The 17,372-nt window shown below is 39.0% G+C and overlaps 2 protein-coding genes across 5 annotated transcripts in view; both read left to right on the top strand.

The window, feature by feature from the left end:
* Nucleotides 1-17,372, top strand: part of LOC133632306 (gastrula zinc finger protein XlCGF57.1-like) — a 127,769-nt gene that overhangs the window by 87,579 nt on the left and 22,818 nt on the right. The window lies entirely within an intron of this gene.
* On the top strand, nt 3-16,851 carry LOC133632302 (gastrula zinc finger protein XlCGF57.1-like). 4 transcript variants are annotated; one of them, XM_062024667.1, is made up of 4 exons: nt 3-436; nt 3,653-3,916; nt 13,891-14,166; nt 16,115-16,851. In XM_062024667.1, exons 1-4 carry the CDS (start codon nt 313-315, stop codon nt 16,174-16,176), a joined length of 726 nt encoding a protein of 241 aa, XP_061880651.1. In that variant the 5' UTR covers nt 3-312; the 3' UTR covers nt 16,177-16,851. The 4 variants fall into 4 exon arrangements, with proteins under 4 accessions (XP_061880651.1, XP_061880650.1, XP_061880649.1 ...); XM_062024666.1 differs by having other exon boundaries at nt 3,668-3,916; nt 13,891-16,851; XM_062024665.1 differs by having other exon boundaries at nt 3,665-3,916; nt 13,891-16,851.

Genomic DNA, 17,372 nt, shown 5'->3' with positions numbered 1-17,372 from the left:
CGCTCACTTGAGCAGGACGAGGAAAAAGCAAAATGGCGTTGGACGGAGAAGACCTTTTTGTAGTTTTTATAGCGCTACGTTCCTAATCCCTGCACACAGGTGCACATATATGACGTTTGGTTAGTTAAACATCGTTAATAAATGTATGTATTCGGATACATTAGTCTGAGTGCACGTTGGCGCTACTTGTGCTAGCTCAGGTGGCTAGTTAGCTTAGCTCGTTAGCAGCTAACAAAGAGACGCGGAGGTTATTATCATCACGTCGCTTAGCAGTTAACAAGTGTGAGTGTAAAGTGTTGTGATCGTGAGAAAATGCGCGAAAGAACGATAGTAAAGTGCGAGGAGGAACTTTCTCCAACAGAAGAGGAGAAGCAGCGACAACATGAACGACTGGACGATGTTTGCAAGAAGCATCACGTTGTGTCACACAGAACAGGTTTGTTTACTTCTCACATCTTTACTCACTTTATATCTGATTATTAACACTATTCTTAAATAGACTGTCTATAAGAAGATGATGCACTACTTTGTTGTTATATTGTTCATGAAAGCAAGACAGTTTAACCCTTGTGTAATGTTCATATTGTTGTTACTCAGCCAGCCATATTGTTGTTACTTTTATGTTAAAATACTGAACAGATGTTTACCTTATCCCAATAAACATCTGTTCAGTATTTGAACATAAAAGTGTTTGATTGTGAGGCATTAAAAGCCACAAAATGCAAAGGGTCCATCAGACCCACAAACGCTGGCTGAGTAACAACAGTATGAACGTTGCACAGAAAATGTATCCGCCAGTTTCTGCATCCCACAGGGATTCTTCTTTTGTGTTTCTGCACCTGCGCTTCCCACACAAGGTTGCAACATTGTTTGTCAACACTGTCTGCTCTCATTTTCTCGCACATTTGACCCTCTGATGTTCTGTGTACCTACACTCTGTCCTCCTCCTGTCTAGGCCTGCTGTGTGTGTGTGTGTGTGCGTGTGTGTGTGTGTGTGTGTGTGTGTGTCTGTGTGTGTGTGTGTGTGTGTGTGTGCGTGGTACACAGAACATCCATTTCCACACTTCTATTAGTTTATTATTATTATTATTAGTTTATTATTATTCTTCGGTCAATGGTCAACAAAATAAACAATCAATCAATCAATCAATCAATGTTTATTTATATAGCCCTAAATCACAAGTGTCTCAAAGGGCTGCACAAGCCACAACGACATCCTCGGTACAGAGCCCACATACGGGCAAGGAAAAACTCACCCCAGTGGGACATCGGTGTGAATGACAATGAGAAACCTTGGAGAGGACCGCATATGTGGGTAAACCCCCCCCCCCCTTTTGGGGAGACCGAAAGCAATGGATGTCGAGTGGGTCTGACATAATATTGTGAAAGTCCAGTCCACAGTGGATCCAACACATCAGCGGGAGTCCAGTCCACAGCGGGGCCAACAGGAAACCGTCCCGAGCGGAGACGGGTCAGCAGCGCAGAGATGTCCCCAACCGATGCACAGGCTAGTGGTCCACCCGGGGTCCCGACTCTGGACAGTCAGCACTTCATCCATGGCCACCGGACCTATGCAACTCCCCTTCCCGAGGGAGAGGGGAGCAGAGGAGAGAAGAAAAGAAACGGCAGATCAACTGGTCTAAAAAGGGGGTCTATTTAAAGGCTAGAGTATACAAATGAGTTTTAAGATGGGACTTAAATGCTTCTACTGAGGTAGCATCTCTAACTGTTACCGGGAGGGCATTCCATAGTATTGGAGCCCGAATAGAAAACGCTCTATAGCCCGCAGACTTTTTTTTGGCTCTGGGAATCACTAATAAGCCGGAGTTCTTTGAACGCAGATTTCTTGCCGGGACATATGGTACAATACAATCGGCGAGATAGGCTGGAGCTAAACCGTGTAATATTTTATACGTAAGTAGTAAAACCTTAAAGTCGCATCTTAAGTGCACAGGAAGCCAGTGCAAGTGAGCCAGTATAGGCGTAATATGATCAAACTTTCTTGTTTTTGTCAAAAGTCTAGCAGCCGCATTTTGTACCAACTGTAATCTTTTAATGCTAGACATAGGGAGACCCCAAAATAATACGTTACAGTAATCGAGACGAGATGTAACGAACGCATGAATAATGATCTCAGCGTCGCTTGTGGACAAAATGGAACGAATTTTAGCGATATTACGGAGATGAAAGAAGGCCGTTTTAGTAACACTCTTAATGTGTGACTCAAACGAGAGAGTTGGGTGGAAGATAATACCCAGATTCTTTACCGAGTCGCCTTGTGTAATTGTTTGGTTGTCAAATGTTAAGGTGGTATTATTAAATAGATGTTGGTGTCTAGCAGGACCGATAATCAGCATTTCCGTTTTCTTAGCATTGAGTTGCAAAAAGTTAGCGGACATCCATTGTTTAATTTCATCAAGACACGCCTCCAGCTGACTACAATCCGGCGTGTTGGTCAGCTTTAGGGGCATGTAGAGTTGAGTGTCATCAGCATAACAGGGAAAGCTAACCCCGTTAACAAACAGTTGTACATTCGTAGATTGAAAAAGAAAATGTTGCAGACCGAAAGGGTTTAGGCTGAAGTTGAACACTTATTGCGCCTAACCCTATAAACAATGTCAAGTACAAAATGAACTTCCGAAAATTATGAAATGTCCTTTGTACAACATATTATAAATACACATTATACACAACATAAACACAGTTAAATTATTTACACAGTAAAGGCATGTGGAATATCCTTGTACACGTGTTAAACCTTTGCACCAATTATATACTATATACAAACAATTATACTTCCATTATTATTTATTTTTTACTATTAGCCCCGGGTCCAATGGACCCGGACATCTTATATGTAATATAAATGTGTAGGGGGGTGTATGGTGTGTGGTCATTAAATATGTATTGTGATATATGTTCTTCACAGAAAGTGAGCCAAAGTCAGTGAGTCTCAGTTTGAAAAATTAATTAATTGTATCATTTTTCTTTTAATAAAAAAATGAAAACGGGTCCCACAGACCCAAACACCACACAAGTATTGATGACAGGTTCCTCTGTTTGTAAAATTGTGTATAACATGTTTACACAAAGTAGGTTGGTAGGTAGGTAGGTAGGTAGGTAGGTAGGTAGGTTGGTAGGTAGGTAGGTAGGTAGGTAGGTAGGTAGGTCTTTATTGTCATTGCACAAGTACAACGAAACTTTGTTTTCAGCACAAACCCGTTCAAGATGAGACAAACAAACAGTGTACAGGGTTACAGAACAGGAACGCTGATGGGTCGCCACAAGGCGCCCCGTAAAAGATGGGGAAAAGGTCAATGCTGGGGAAGGATGAGTAAAAAAAAAAAAAAAAGATACAATCTAGACTGACATAAATAATCAATGCTGGTGTAAGCCGCCTGGTTCGGTCCCTGCTTTCTGTTTGAGAGACGAGCGTACTCGCTACCGATCTAACAGTCATCAACATAACAAACTAATCCAACCATCCTCCTCAAATTTCCAACCTCCCCTTTTTTACTCACTAAACTGTTTTTGAAGTCATTTTATGGGCTGTTGTTGAGTTACACACTTTTAACCCATAACACACAAATAATCTCATTGTGTTAATAGTGTCAGTCAAACAATACTTATATTCTCGCCTAATATTATTCAGCTATTTACCCAGCAGATGTCCGGCAGCCCCACCATTTTAAAGAGGAAGATCCACATCCCCCTCCGGTAAAAGAGGAAGAGGAGGAACCTCCGCGCCCGCGCATTAAAGAGGAAGAGGAGGAGCTCTGGATCACTCAGGAGGGAGAGTGTCTTCTAAGACCACAGGAAGCTGATCCCACCAAGTTGCCACTGACTGGTGTCTCTGTGAAGACTGAAGATGATGAAGAGAAACCACCTGAGTCCTCACAGCTTCATCACAGTCCAAGTAAGCACAACATTTATCTAAAACAAGGTTTGTAACTAGAGATGTCTGATAATATCGGACTGCCAATATTGTCGGCCGATAAATGCTTTATTATGTAATATCGGAATTTATCGGTATCGGTTTCAAAATTATCGGTATCGGTTTTCAAAAAGTACAATGTATGACTTTTTAAAACGCCGCTGTGTACACGGACGTAGGGAGAAGTACAGAGCGCCAATAAACCTTAAAGGCACTGCCTTTGCGTGCCGGCCCAGTCACATAATATCTACGACTTTTCACACACACAAGTGAATGCAAGGCATACTTGGTCAACACCCATACAGGTCACACTGGGGGTGGCCGTATAAACAACTTTAACAATTTTACAAATATGCGCCACACTGTGAACCCACACCAAACAAGAATGACAAACACATTTCGGGAGAACATCCGCACCGTAACACAACATAAACACAACACAACAAATACCCAGAACCCCTAGCAGCACTAACTCTTCTGGGACGCTACAATATACACCCACCGCTACCCCCTACTTCCACCTACACACACATCTCAACCCCGCCCACCTCAACCTCCTCATGCTCTCTCAGGGAGAGCATGTCCCAAATTCCAAGCTGCTGTTTTGAGGCATGTTAAAAAAAATAGTGCACTTTGTGACTTCAATAATAAATATGGCAGTGCCATGTTGGCACTTTTTTACCATAACATGAGTTGATTTATTTTGGAAAACCTTGTTACATTGTTTTATGCATCCAGCGGGACATCACAACAAAATTAGGCATAATAATGTGTTCATTCCACGACTGTATATATCGGTGTCGGTGATATCGGAATCGGTAATTAAGAGTTAGACAATATCGGGATATGGGCAAAAAATTTGTAACAGATCCACGGTCCACAGTTATGACTAAAGGTGCAGATACACTTGCTTTTTATCTCCACATTCACTAGCATAAGAGCTAAGTGAGGAAGGCTGCTATATTTGCCAAAGCAGAGCTTACAATAGCTAAAAAATGCTAAATGAGCAACAAAAATGTTGAAGGAATTAAACAATTATTGATGTAATTACCGAGCCAACTCAGATGACTGGCGGACAAAAAAAACCTTGTCAGCGTCCCACATCGGTTTGAACCTTTCTTTGTTGTCGTGCACAGACGCCACGCTCCTGAATCAGTTTCTCTTTTTCCTTGCATCTGGAAAACATAATCATTTCATTTATACCGATTAACCACTCAAGTTGGTAATCGTGAATAAAAAGAGAATACAATGATTTGCAAATCCTTTTCAACTTATATTCAATTGAATAGACTGCAAAAACAAGATATTTAATTTTGGAACTGACAAACTTAATTTTTGTTTGCAAATAATCATTAACTTAGAATTTAATGGCAGCAACACATTGCAAAAAAGTTGTCACAGGGGCATTTTTACCACTGTGTTACATGGCCTTTCCTTTTAACAACACTCAGTATTTCCTTTTCGGTGCCATTTTTGTTCAGTCCTTCTCAGTTTTTATAAGTTACCGCCAATGTTGATGTTATCCATTTTAATAGCTACGGCAGTAGCATATAGCATATAGCAGTTAGCATCCCATGACCCACAATGCACTTCTGCCATGACCCTCCCCCGCTAAATTCTTATTGGTTGACGTGTGTGTGACGATTGCTGCCATTTGCCTCGTCTCTTACGCGAATGAGATAAATAATATTATTTGATATTTTACGGTAATGTGTTAATTTCACACATAAGTCGCTCCGGAGTATATGTCGCACCCACTGCCAAACTATGAAAAAAACTGTGACTTTTAATCGGAAAAATACGGTAAGTTGTTCAACAGTCCGGGGGTCTCCGTTGTGCTATTTTAGGCTTCATAATGCACCACACATTTTCAATGGGAGACAGGTCTGGACTACAGGCAGGCCAGTCTAGTACCCGCACTCTTTTACTACAAAGCCACGTTGATGTAACACGTGGCTTGGCATTGTCTTGCTGAAATAAGCAGGGGCGTCCATGATAACGTTGCTTGGATGGCAACATATGTTGCTCCAAAAGCTGTATGTACCTTTTAGCATTAATGGTGCCTTCACAGATGTGTAAGTTACCCATGTATTGGGCACTAATACACCCCCATACCATCACACATGCTGCCTTTTACACTTTGCGCCTAGAACAGTCCGGATGGTTCTTTTCCTCTTTGGTCCAGAGGACACGACGTCCACAGTTTCCAAAAATAATTTGAAAATAGGACTCGTCAGACCACAGAACACTTTTCCACTTTGCATGAGTCCATCTTAGATGAGCTCGGGCCCAGCAAAGTCTTTCTGGGTGTTGTTGATAAATGGCTTTCGCTTTGTATAGTAGAGTTTTAACTTGCCCTTACAGATGTAGAGACAAGTTACTGACAGTGGTTTTCTGAAGTGTTCCGGAAGTGAAACACAAATAACCCTGACTAAAAAAACGAACTCCTCTAGGCACAGCACAAAAAAGATTCCCTGCCAGACTGATCTTTTTTTGTACAATAAAGTACGTTACGCCAATGAAATGTACGTTCACAGTCAGTTACATAAATCATTCAAAAACTGGAATAAGTCTCTCTTGAGTGGTTAACTTTACCACTAAACTAATAAGTTAAGATCCTTAATCAAATAAAATAAACTAATAACTTTGCTGTAAAATTAGCTGAAAAATTTTGCACGTTAACAGTTAGCATGTTTCAAGTACCAAGTTACAATAATTCTTAAGGTGTAGGGCTGCAAAATTAGGTACAAATGTAAAAGAAGAAAAAAACTCATGTTAATGCTGGCATGCTAACAGCTAGCATGTGTAAAGTATCAAGTTAAATGTCTCTAAGGTGTAAAATTAGCTGAAAAGGTTAGCACGTTAACATTAGCATGTTAACAGTTAGCATATGCCGATGTTTCTATTGCCTTGACCCCCTTAAAAAATGTTGGTAAGACCGGGGCATCTGGAAGGACGTTATGACATTTATCATTTTTCCCCACAAGGGGGCGATGTTGGTGTCGATAATAAAGGCCTACTGAAACCCACTACTACCGACCACGCAGTCTGATAGTTTATATATCAATGATGAAATTTTAACATTATAACACATGCCAATACGGCCGGGTTAACTTATAAAGTGACATTTTAAATTTGCAGCTAAACTTCCGGTTCGAAGCGCCTCTGAGGATGACGTATGCGCGTGACGTAGCCCGGGGAACAGAGGTATGCCTTCCCCATTGAATACAATACAAAAAAGCTCTGTTTTCATTTCATAATTCCACAGTATTCTGGACATCTGTGTTCGTGAATCTGTTGCAATTATGTTCATTGCATTATGGAGAAAGAAGCTGAGCAAGCAAAGAAGAAAGTTGTCGGTGCGAAACGGACGTATTTTTCGAACGAGGTCAGCAACAACAGTACACAGCCGGCGCGTCTTTGTTTACATTCCCGAAAGATGCAGTCAAGATGGAAGAACTCGGATAACAGAGACTCTAACCAGGAGGACTTTTGACTTCGATACACAGACGCCTGTAGAGAACTGGGACAACACAGACTCTTACCAGGATTACTTTGATTTGGATGACAAAGACGCAGACGTGCTACTGTGAGTATGCAGCTTTGGCTTCTAAACATTTGATCGCTTGACCGTATGTGCGCAACTTTTTTTTTGCGTATGTACGTAACTTTTTAAAAATATATAAGCTTTATGAACCTTGGGTTAGGTGAACGGTCTTTTGGGCTGAGTGATTGTGTGTGTTGATCAGGTGTTTGAATTGTATTGGCATGTTCTATGGAGCTAGGAGCTAGCAGAGGAGCTAAGAGCTAGCATAACAAACACGTAGGTGTTTTTATGCAGGATTAATTTGTGGCATATTAAATATAAGCCTGGTTGTGTTGTGGCTAATAGAGTATATATATGTCTTGTGTTTATTTACTGTTGTAGTCATTCCCAGCTGAATATCAGGTCACCCCCGGCTCTCACAGCATCTTCCCTATCTGAATAGCTTCAACTCCCCACTAGTCCTTCACTTGCACTTTACTCATCCACAAATCTTTCATCCTCGCTCATATTAATGGGGAAATTGTCGCTTTCTCGGTCCGAATCTCTCTCACTTCATGCGGCCATCATTGTAAACAATAGGGAACTTTGCGTATATGTTCAACTGACTACGTCACGCTACTTCCGGTAGGGGCAAGCCTTTTTTTTATCAGATACCAAAAGTTGCAATCTTTATCGTCGTTGTTCTATACTAAATCCTTTCAGCAAAAATATGGCAATATCGCGAAATGATCAAGTATGACACATAGAATAGATCTGCTATCCCCGTTTAAATAAAAAAAATTCATTTCAGTAGGCCTTTAAGGTCCAGACTTGATCAGGCTCCGACCTTAAAACCTTGTGTAAGTTCGGAAGAAGATCCGATCATCTAAAGTGAAGTATAGACAGTTTGATGGTAGATGGCGAGATGCCGTTTTTGCCGCCAGGCTCCGCCCACTATGAATAGGTATGAACAGATACTGTCTTCATCATCTTTTCTACCAGTTGAATCGTAACTGACTCAACTATGTATACAAATAATAGTTGTGTTTAGATCTCATTGACCGTTACAAGATGGGCACAGAAAGTGAACAAATGTTATTATTTGCTAGGAATTGAAAAATTAAATGAGCTTTGCTTCTTCCTACTCCTTTTCGGACATGTCGTAAGAAGAACGTCTCACATTGTAACTGTTCGAAATAAACTTCAACCATAGGCATAACCAGTTTGGGTGGCGATCGGTTGGGAAATGTGCAAGGAGAAGCCTGTACCTAATCGATAGGGCCAAGTGTACCTAATCAGTGGGCCCATTGAGGGTCATTTTCCTGAATATCGTCGCCATGGTTACACAAAATGTTCCCAAAAAAATGAAGTACACTGTAACTGCTGTAGCAGACGGCCCTTTGTTAGTCCTCAGGTCAAAAATCGTGCGAACTTCCGAGCGACGTCGCCGTGTCCGAGTTGGGAGACGGCGTCCATTGCTTCCCTCGGTCTGGAGATGTAGACCACGAAAAGACTTGAACACAAGGAGAGCAGTTTTCAAGTCTCTTCTGTGAGCGAGAGGAAGCCAGGGCAGTGACCTAAGCACTGGACTAATGTGCTCATATTTCCTGCTTCTAGTCATGACTCGAGCAGCAGCATTCTGGATGCACTGCAGCTGCTTTACAGCTCGTTTAGAGAGCCCAGTGAGAAGACCATTACAACAGTCTAACTCCGGGGTCCCCAAACTATGGCCCGCCAGCTTTCAAAATCCGGCCCGTGGGAAGTCCAAGGTTTAAAAAAAAATATGAAAAAAAATAAATTATTATTATTATTTTTTTTTTAAATCGGTCCTTTCTCATCCATTTTCTACCGCTTGTTACTCTCAGTGTCTCCTAGCCGCTCAAGCAAATCCTATTGTCTAACAATGCATTTCCCCATCCATAACGTAACATCGCGCTCGTGCCGCAGTGTCGGACTATTTCATCTCTACAGGCCTGTTTCATGAGGGGTTTTCCTCAATCCTCAGGAGATTTTAATGGAAGCATTCACATACCATGGTTTATATGGCACAGAGCGGGTGGGTACAGGCAGGTGTGGGGGCGTGGTGATTGACTCATGTGTTACCTAGGAGGTGTTTCCTTCTGTGACGGCATGCTGATACAATTTCGCTGCGCTTGTTGAGGGATGACAAGTCTGGACGGTATATGATAAACAGTTTCTCTTTTAAGCATGTTTATCATATACCGTCCAGACTTGTCATCCCTCAACAAGCGCAGCGAAATTGTATCAGCATGCCGTCACAGAAGGAAACACCTCCTAGGTAACACATGAGTCAATCACCACGCCCCCACGCCTGCCTGTACCCACCCGCTCTGTGCCCTATATAAACCATGGTATGTGAATGCTTCCATTAAAATCTCCTGAGGATTGAGGAAAACCCCTCATGAAACAGGCCTGTAGAGATGAAATAGTCTTGTGATTTTTTCCCCACACATACATATTACGCTCTACCACGGTATCGAGCACTATTTTTTGGATAATCTAATTAAGACATATATATATATATATATATATATATATATATATATATATATATATATATATATATATATATATATATATATGTGTATATATATATGTGTATATATATATATATATATATATATATATATATATATATATATATATATATATATATATATATATATATATATATATATATATATATATATATATATATATGTTGTGGAGAATGCTTATATTTTTAAGAGTTCTTTCTTTATTCATAGTCATGTTTAAAGCAGCTAATATTTTCCCATGTGTACTCTTTTTGCTTGTATCTTATGTCCCCAAGTAAACTCTGTGCTTTACCTTGAAGGGGTTGGAATGTGGGAGTATAGCATACTCCCTTTTTACCTTATCAGTATTAGAACAATGAGGCTGTATTCCTTTCTGGGCAGGGTGGGGGCTGTTTTCATATTCAATAAGTTGTCTCTTCCCGTTTGATTTTTAGACCACTTCTAGATGCCGCTATTAACGGACTGTAGGACCGGTCTCCTAAAGCTTTAGTAAAACTTGATAATATTGCTATTCTTACTCAACATATATGTCATCTGAAAGAACTTGGGATTGACCAGTGACTTGTATTCCCTGAGAGGAAGACTGGTCAGACGCAACAATATATATATATATATATATATATATATATATATATATATATATATATATATATATATATATATATATATATATATATATATATATATATATATATATATATATATATACACACAGCCTGGCCCCCGGCCAAATTTTTTTAACCCAATGTGGCCCCCGAGTCAAAAATTTTGGGGACCCCTGGTTTAACCTGCGGAAGACAAAGACATGGATTAGTTTTTCTAAGTCTGATTTAGACACGATTTCTCTGATTTCCACTTTGTCTTTTCAGGTGGTAAAAAGCTGTTGATGTCATTGACTTAACGTGGCTGTTCAATGTCAAGTCTCTGTGTGAAAGGTGCTGTGTTATTACGCTAGAAATGTAGTTCCTTGGCTTTAGCTCCGATAATAACAGCTTGATTTATATGCTGCTACAGCGTGTAAATGGAGCGTTTTTTGGAAACTTCTGGATGTTTTTTCGAGAGCTTTATAGAGAAGGGCTATTCCTATTATCTGCATTGCAAGCGTTAAAAATTTTTTTTATTCATTAGAATGCACAAAACAAAAAATACAAGTGGGTTCTTGTCTCACATAGGGATTGCAAATAACGGGCAGATTTTTTAAAAGTGAAGTTTTCCTTTAGTAGTAAATTTTTTCACCAAAGTAAGCTGATTTTTAGCATACGTTTTTTTGTTGTTGCGGTTTTGTTCACCTTATAAAGAGTTTAATTTCCCTTACTCAGCTGGATGCTTCTGTTTCAGATGCAGGAATATGTTTATAGGAGGGATGTGAAAGTGGTTTTCATTGAGGGCCACATGGCAGTTATGGCTGCCATCAGAGGGCCGCTTGTAACAGTGAATAATATATGAATTTGCTTTTGAATTTCATTATTAATTATATAAATTGTTTTAAGTAGACTGTCGATTTTACAGTAAAACTTTACATTTACAAAATGTACTGTAAAATATAGTGTTTTTAAATTTTTTACAACATTTTATGGTAAATGGAAAAACAGTACCACTGTTTTGGGGGGTTTTTTTACGGAAAAAGCTGGCAGCTTCGTTGCAAGAATTTTTTGTGTTAAATTGACAAATGATATTGTTCATGGAAAAACAGTACAAGTTCCTTTTTATATTCTGGCAACTTCGCTGCCAGTTTTTCTACCGTAAAAACAAATGTATCGTCATTCCATTTACAGTAATACACCGTTAAAAACAACAAGCGTAGATTTCACAGTCAAAAACTGGCAGCTCAGTCAACAGAATTTTAATGCAAAAAACAGTAGTTTTTTTTTTAAATTTACAGTAATATGCTGTAAAGAACAACATAACATTTATTATAATTTTTATTCCTTTGATGGGTAGTTTGCTGTAAAGATAAGTATTTTTATTGAGACAAAAATGTGTTTGGAAAGTGTGATAATATACTGTAATATTTGTTGCAATATTGGATACTATTAAAGTTTAAAAGGTATGCAATTTCAAGCAGTACATATATTTTTTTCTGTCAAAATGAACAAAATCTATTACAGGGGTCACCAACGCGGTGCCCGCGGGCACCAGGTAGCCCGTAAGGACCAGATGAGTAGCCCGCCTGCCTGTTCTAAAAATAGCTCAAATAGCAGCACTTACCAGTGAGCTGCCTCTATTTTTTAAATTGTATTTATTTACTAGCAAGCTGGTCTCGCTTTGCTCGACAATTTTTAATTCTAAGAGAGACAAAACTCAAATAGAATTTGAAAATCCAAGAAAATATTTTAAAGACTTGGTCTTCACTTGTTTAAATAAATTCATTCATTTTTTTTACTTTGCTTCTTACAACTTTCAGAAAGACAATTTTAGAGAAAAAATACAACCTTAAAAATGATTTTAGGATTTTTAAACACATATACCTTTTTACTTTTTAAATTCCTTCCTCTTCTTTCCCGACAATTTAAATCAATGTTCAAGTAAATTTATTTTTTTCATTGTAAAGAATAATAAATACATTTTAATTTAATTCTTCATTTTAGCTTCTGTTTTTTCGACGAAGAATATTTGTGAAATATTTCTTCAAACTTATTATGATTAAAATTCAAAAAAAATATTCCGGCAAATCTAGAAAATCTGTAGAATCAAATTTAAATCTTAATTCAAAGTCTTTTGAATTTCTTTTAAAATTTTTGTTCTGGAAAATCTAGAAGAAATAATGATTTGTCTTTGTTAGAAATATAGCTTGGTCCATCCATCCATCCATCCATCCATCCATTTTCTACCGCTTATTCCCTTTGGGGTCGCGGGGGCGCTGGAGCCTATCTCAGCTACAATCGGGCGGAAGGCGGGGTACACCCTGGACAAGTTGCCACCTCATCACTTGGTCCAATTTATTATATATTCTAACAAAGTGTAGATTGGATTTTAACCTATTTAAAACATGTCATCAAAATTCTAAAATTAATCTTAATCAGGAAAAATTACTAATGATGTTTCATGAATTATTTTTTTAATTTTTTCAAAAATATTGGAATTAGCTAGTTTTTCTCTTCTTTTTTTCGGTTGAATTTTGAATTTTAAAGAGTCGAAATTGAAGATAAACTATGTTTCAAAATGTAATAGTCATTTTTTTCGTGTTTTCTCCTCTTTTAAACCGTTCAATTAAGTGTAAATATCATTAATTATTAATAATAACATAGAGTTAAAGGTAAATTGAGCAAATTGGCTATTTCTGGCAATTTATTTAAGTGTGTACCAAACTGGTAGCCCTTCGCATTAATCAGTACCCAAGAAGTAGCTCTTGGTTTCAAAAAGGTTGGTGACCCCTGATCTATTACATTTAGTGATAAAATATTAAGTACTTTATTGACACTGTTGCGTCGACCAGCTCTTCCTCCCAGGGAATCTAAGTTACTGGTCAATCCCAAGTTCTTTTGATGACATATATGCTGAGTAAGAAGGACCATCAAGACAGAATAGGAATATTATCAAGTTTTATTGAAATTTCAGGGGATCAGCTTAACCAATACATTCATATCGGCTACTCTAGTTGATCTGACACTCAAACGGAAGAGCCAACTTCTTGCACACAAAGAAAGCCCCCACCTCTCCCTCTTGCAACACTGATCAGGAAGAAGTGGGGGAGGTATTCACATTCCGATGGTTAAAGACACTAAACAGACCTCTGAAGATAAAGAGAAACTGGTAGAATATACAAAGGAAAAGTACTAGCTGATCCAAACATGGCTGTTGCCGCAAACCCTAACTACTGACGAAACATCTCGTGGATCATGTCTGAACTAACGTACATTTGTGTCCTGCAGACGTTGGTCATTCAGAAGGACTTCTACCTCAGCCGCAGTGTGAAGGCTACACTTTGAAGCAAGAGCGTCCACGGCCCCCCCACATTAAAGAGGAAGGGGAGGAATTCTGGATAACGCAGGAAGCTGATCTCACCAGCTTGCCACTGACTGTTGTCTCTGTAAAGACTGAAGAGGATGAAGAGAAACCACAACCAGACAACCTCTTAGCTCCACTATCAGATAGTGAGGCTGAAGACGACGATGAAGAACCTTTGAGCAGCGATACAGACTGTGAAGGTGATATGAGGACTCACACTGACAACAAACACTCAGGATGCTCTAAAAAGAAGGGTAAAACACATTTAAGCTGCTCAGTTTGTGCTAAAAGCTTTACCCAAAAGAACTCTTTGACTCAACACATGAGAACACACGCGGGAGAAAAAATGTTTAGTTGTTCATTTTGTGGTAAAACATTTTCTCATGAGATCTATTTGACCAGACACATGAGAACGCACACAGGAGAAAAACCATTTAAGTGTTCAGTTTGCGGTAAATCTTTTTCCCAAAAGGCCAACTTGAATTCACACACGAGAACACACACAGGGGAGAAACAATGCATTTGTTCAGTTTGTGGTAAACATATGTCTCGAAAGACACATTTGACAGTACACATGAGAACACATACTGGAGAGAAACCGTTTAATTGTTCAGTTTGCGGTCGAAATTTTTCTTTGAAGGCCCATTTGACAGGACACATGAGAACGCACACAGAAGAGAAATCATTCAATTGTTCAGTTTGTGGTAAATTCTTTTCTCAAAAGGCCCATTTGACAGGACACATGGAAATACATAAAGGAGGGAAACAATCTATTTGTTCAGTTTGCGGTCAAAACTTTTCTCGTAAGATCTATTTGACCAGACACATGAGAACACATAATGGAGAGAAACCATTTAAATGTTCAGTTTGTGGTTCAAATTTTTCTCAAAAGGCCAATTTGAATGCACACATGAGAACACACACAGGAGAGAAACCATGGATTTGTTCAATTTGCGGCAAACATATGTCACGAAAGACATATTTGACAGTACATATGAGAACACACACAGGAGAAAAACCTTTTAATTGTTCAGTTTGCGGTCAACAGTTTTCTTCTAAAGCACATCTGACAGGACACTTGAGAACGCACACAGGAGATAAACCATTTAATTGTTCAGTTTGCATTCAAACTTTCTCTCAAAGGCCCCATTTGACGGCACACATGAGAACGCACACAGGAGAGAAACCATTTTATTGTTCAGTTTGCGGTCAAACGTTTTCCCAAAAGTCCAATTTGACGGGACACATGAGAACACACACAGGAGAGAAACTATTCAATTGTTCAATTTGTTGTAAGAGCTTTTCGTCCAGGCAAGTTTTAAACCAACACACCACTAAACACACTGCAGAAAACAACATTTAGTTGGTTTGCGTATGACGTCACATCCGTTTTTCTTCTTCACTGCTTGATTCACATGATGGTCAAGCAGCTTGAGCGTAGCATTAAAACAAGTGAGAGTGAGTTTACAGTTTGAGTAGCAACATAAAAAGCAATATTACTGTTCTGTTCTTGGGTGTTCCAGTCGTTCAAATAGAGATAGTATAGGAAAGAGCTTTCATAGAAGTGGTTAGACCGGATTTGAAGTGTCGCGCTATTATTGTGGAGCCTTATGTTTGTGACTGGTATAAGAAAAGACTTTACATATTTTGAAGAAATTCTCTGATTTAGGTGACTTTAGACGTCTCCCTCGGTGGTCTTATGTGTCAATGAATACAATTTTAATTTAGATTATGGCTTCTCTCGATTATGAAAATACAATCATCGAAAAGAAACCATTAATGGGCTGCACAACACGCATGCAAATGCGAAACAGATGAGGAACGAAAGAGTGAGAAAAGAGCATGTCTGCTACTATGGTTCTACTTTTATTTGATAATTAATAATCACTACATTCAAGAAAAAAGTAAGTCATATGATTTACGAGCTCACGTCACCGCGGACGGAGTAAAATAATTGGCCAACAGAACAGAATCTGCTGATAAAAGCACAAAACTATCAGGGAAAATGACATAAATGTAAGTGAAATAATCGGGAGTTGTCTTCATTTTGACATTTTGATGCCATGACTTTACCAGTCCGGCCCGTGTGGGAATAAAAGTTCCTCCTGAGCGGAAATAAGTCTGACACCCCTGCTCTAAACCTTTCAGAATACGCCCAAATCTGCACTGCTGCAGATAAACAAACTGTAGCAAATGTAACGCTGGCTTGACCGTCGCCTGGAACCCCGAAAGTGCCTGGAGGTCACGTGATTGCGACCCAGCAATTTGTGGTGTAAGATGCCAAAAGAAAAACCATTCATCTGTTCAGTATAACTACACTCAAAGGAGCGTTTGTGTGATCTGCTATCATAATCACAACTTTTTAGGTGACTTCTCACATGTGACATTACATTTTTACGATTTGACAACCTCAGCACAAACCGGACAACTGTAGGGTTTTTTTTTTTTTGTGTCCAATAAAACTCTTTACCGTAAACTGAGTATTTTAAAGTTTTTCTTTTTAATTCTGTGTGTTTTATCATAGTTGCCTTCTGAGTTAATCTGTTATAGTTAACTCAGCATAAAATTATTTTAACTTGTATATTATAAAATACACTTTAAAATGTGTGACTCCAACTGATACAACAATTGGATAACAATCTTATGTAAAGATTAGATTTATTAGTTATATATATTTTTTAAGGCTCCAGATATAATATGTTTGATATAATGATGACTCAGTCAGTACTAGTGTTAGTGCAGCAGAGGGCGCCAGAGCAATGACGTAATGCTGACTATGTATGGACATGTGCTGAAGCAATGTGACCCCAGTGTAATTAGTTTCATCAAAATAGTAAAGAATAAGGTCACACCTAAGTTTTCCACTTTGAATCGTATAAAAATTAATGTTCAACCTGAGAAAATCAGTTCTTGTGTGGAATAAAAACTGTTGGATTCTACCTGAGCTGCCTACAGTACCTCTTTGGTTGATTGATTGACTGATTGATTGATTGATTGATTGATTGATTGATTGATTGATTGATTGATTGAGACTTTTATTAGTAGATTGCACAGTACAGTACATATTCCGTGCAATTGACCACAAAATAAATGATAAATGATAAATGGGTTATACTTGTATAGCGCTTTTCTACCTTCAAGGTACTCAAAGGGCTTTGACGGTATTTCCACATTCACCCATTCACACACACATTCACACACTGATGGCGGGAGCTGCCATGCAAGGCGCTAACCAGCAGCCATCAGGAGCAAGGGTGAAGTGTCTTGCCCAAGGACACAACGGACGTGACTAGGAAGGTAGAAGGTGGGAATTGAACCCCAGTAACCAGCAACACTCCGATTGCTGGCACAGCCACTCTACCAACTTCGCCACGCCGTGGTAACACCCCAATAAGTTTATCAACTT

This window comes from Entelurus aequoreus, linkage group LG17 (assembly GCF_033978785.1).
Source record: "Entelurus aequoreus isolate RoL-2023_Sb linkage group LG17, RoL_Eaeq_v1.1, whole genome shotgun sequence".
Lineage (NCBI taxonomy): Eukaryota > Metazoa > Chordata > Actinopteri > Syngnathiformes > Syngnathidae > Entelurus > Entelurus aequoreus.
This window is presented reverse-complemented; position numbering and strand designations above follow the sequence as displayed.

Excerpts from the sequence above, each read along its gene's own strand:
- LOC133632302 (XM_062024664.1), top strand. The coding sequence starts at position 313 with ATGCGCGAAAGAACGATAGTAAAGTGCGAGGAGGAACTTTCTCCAACA. Across the intron at positions 437-3,652 it reads CGTTGTGTCACACAGAACAG|CTATTTACCCAGCAGATGTC; the intron begins GTTTGTTTACTT and ends AATATTATTCAG. Across the intron at positions 3,917-13,890 it reads ACAGCTTCATCACAGTCCAA|ACGTTGGTCATTCAGAAGGA; the intron begins GTAAGCACAACA and ends TGTGTCCTGCAG.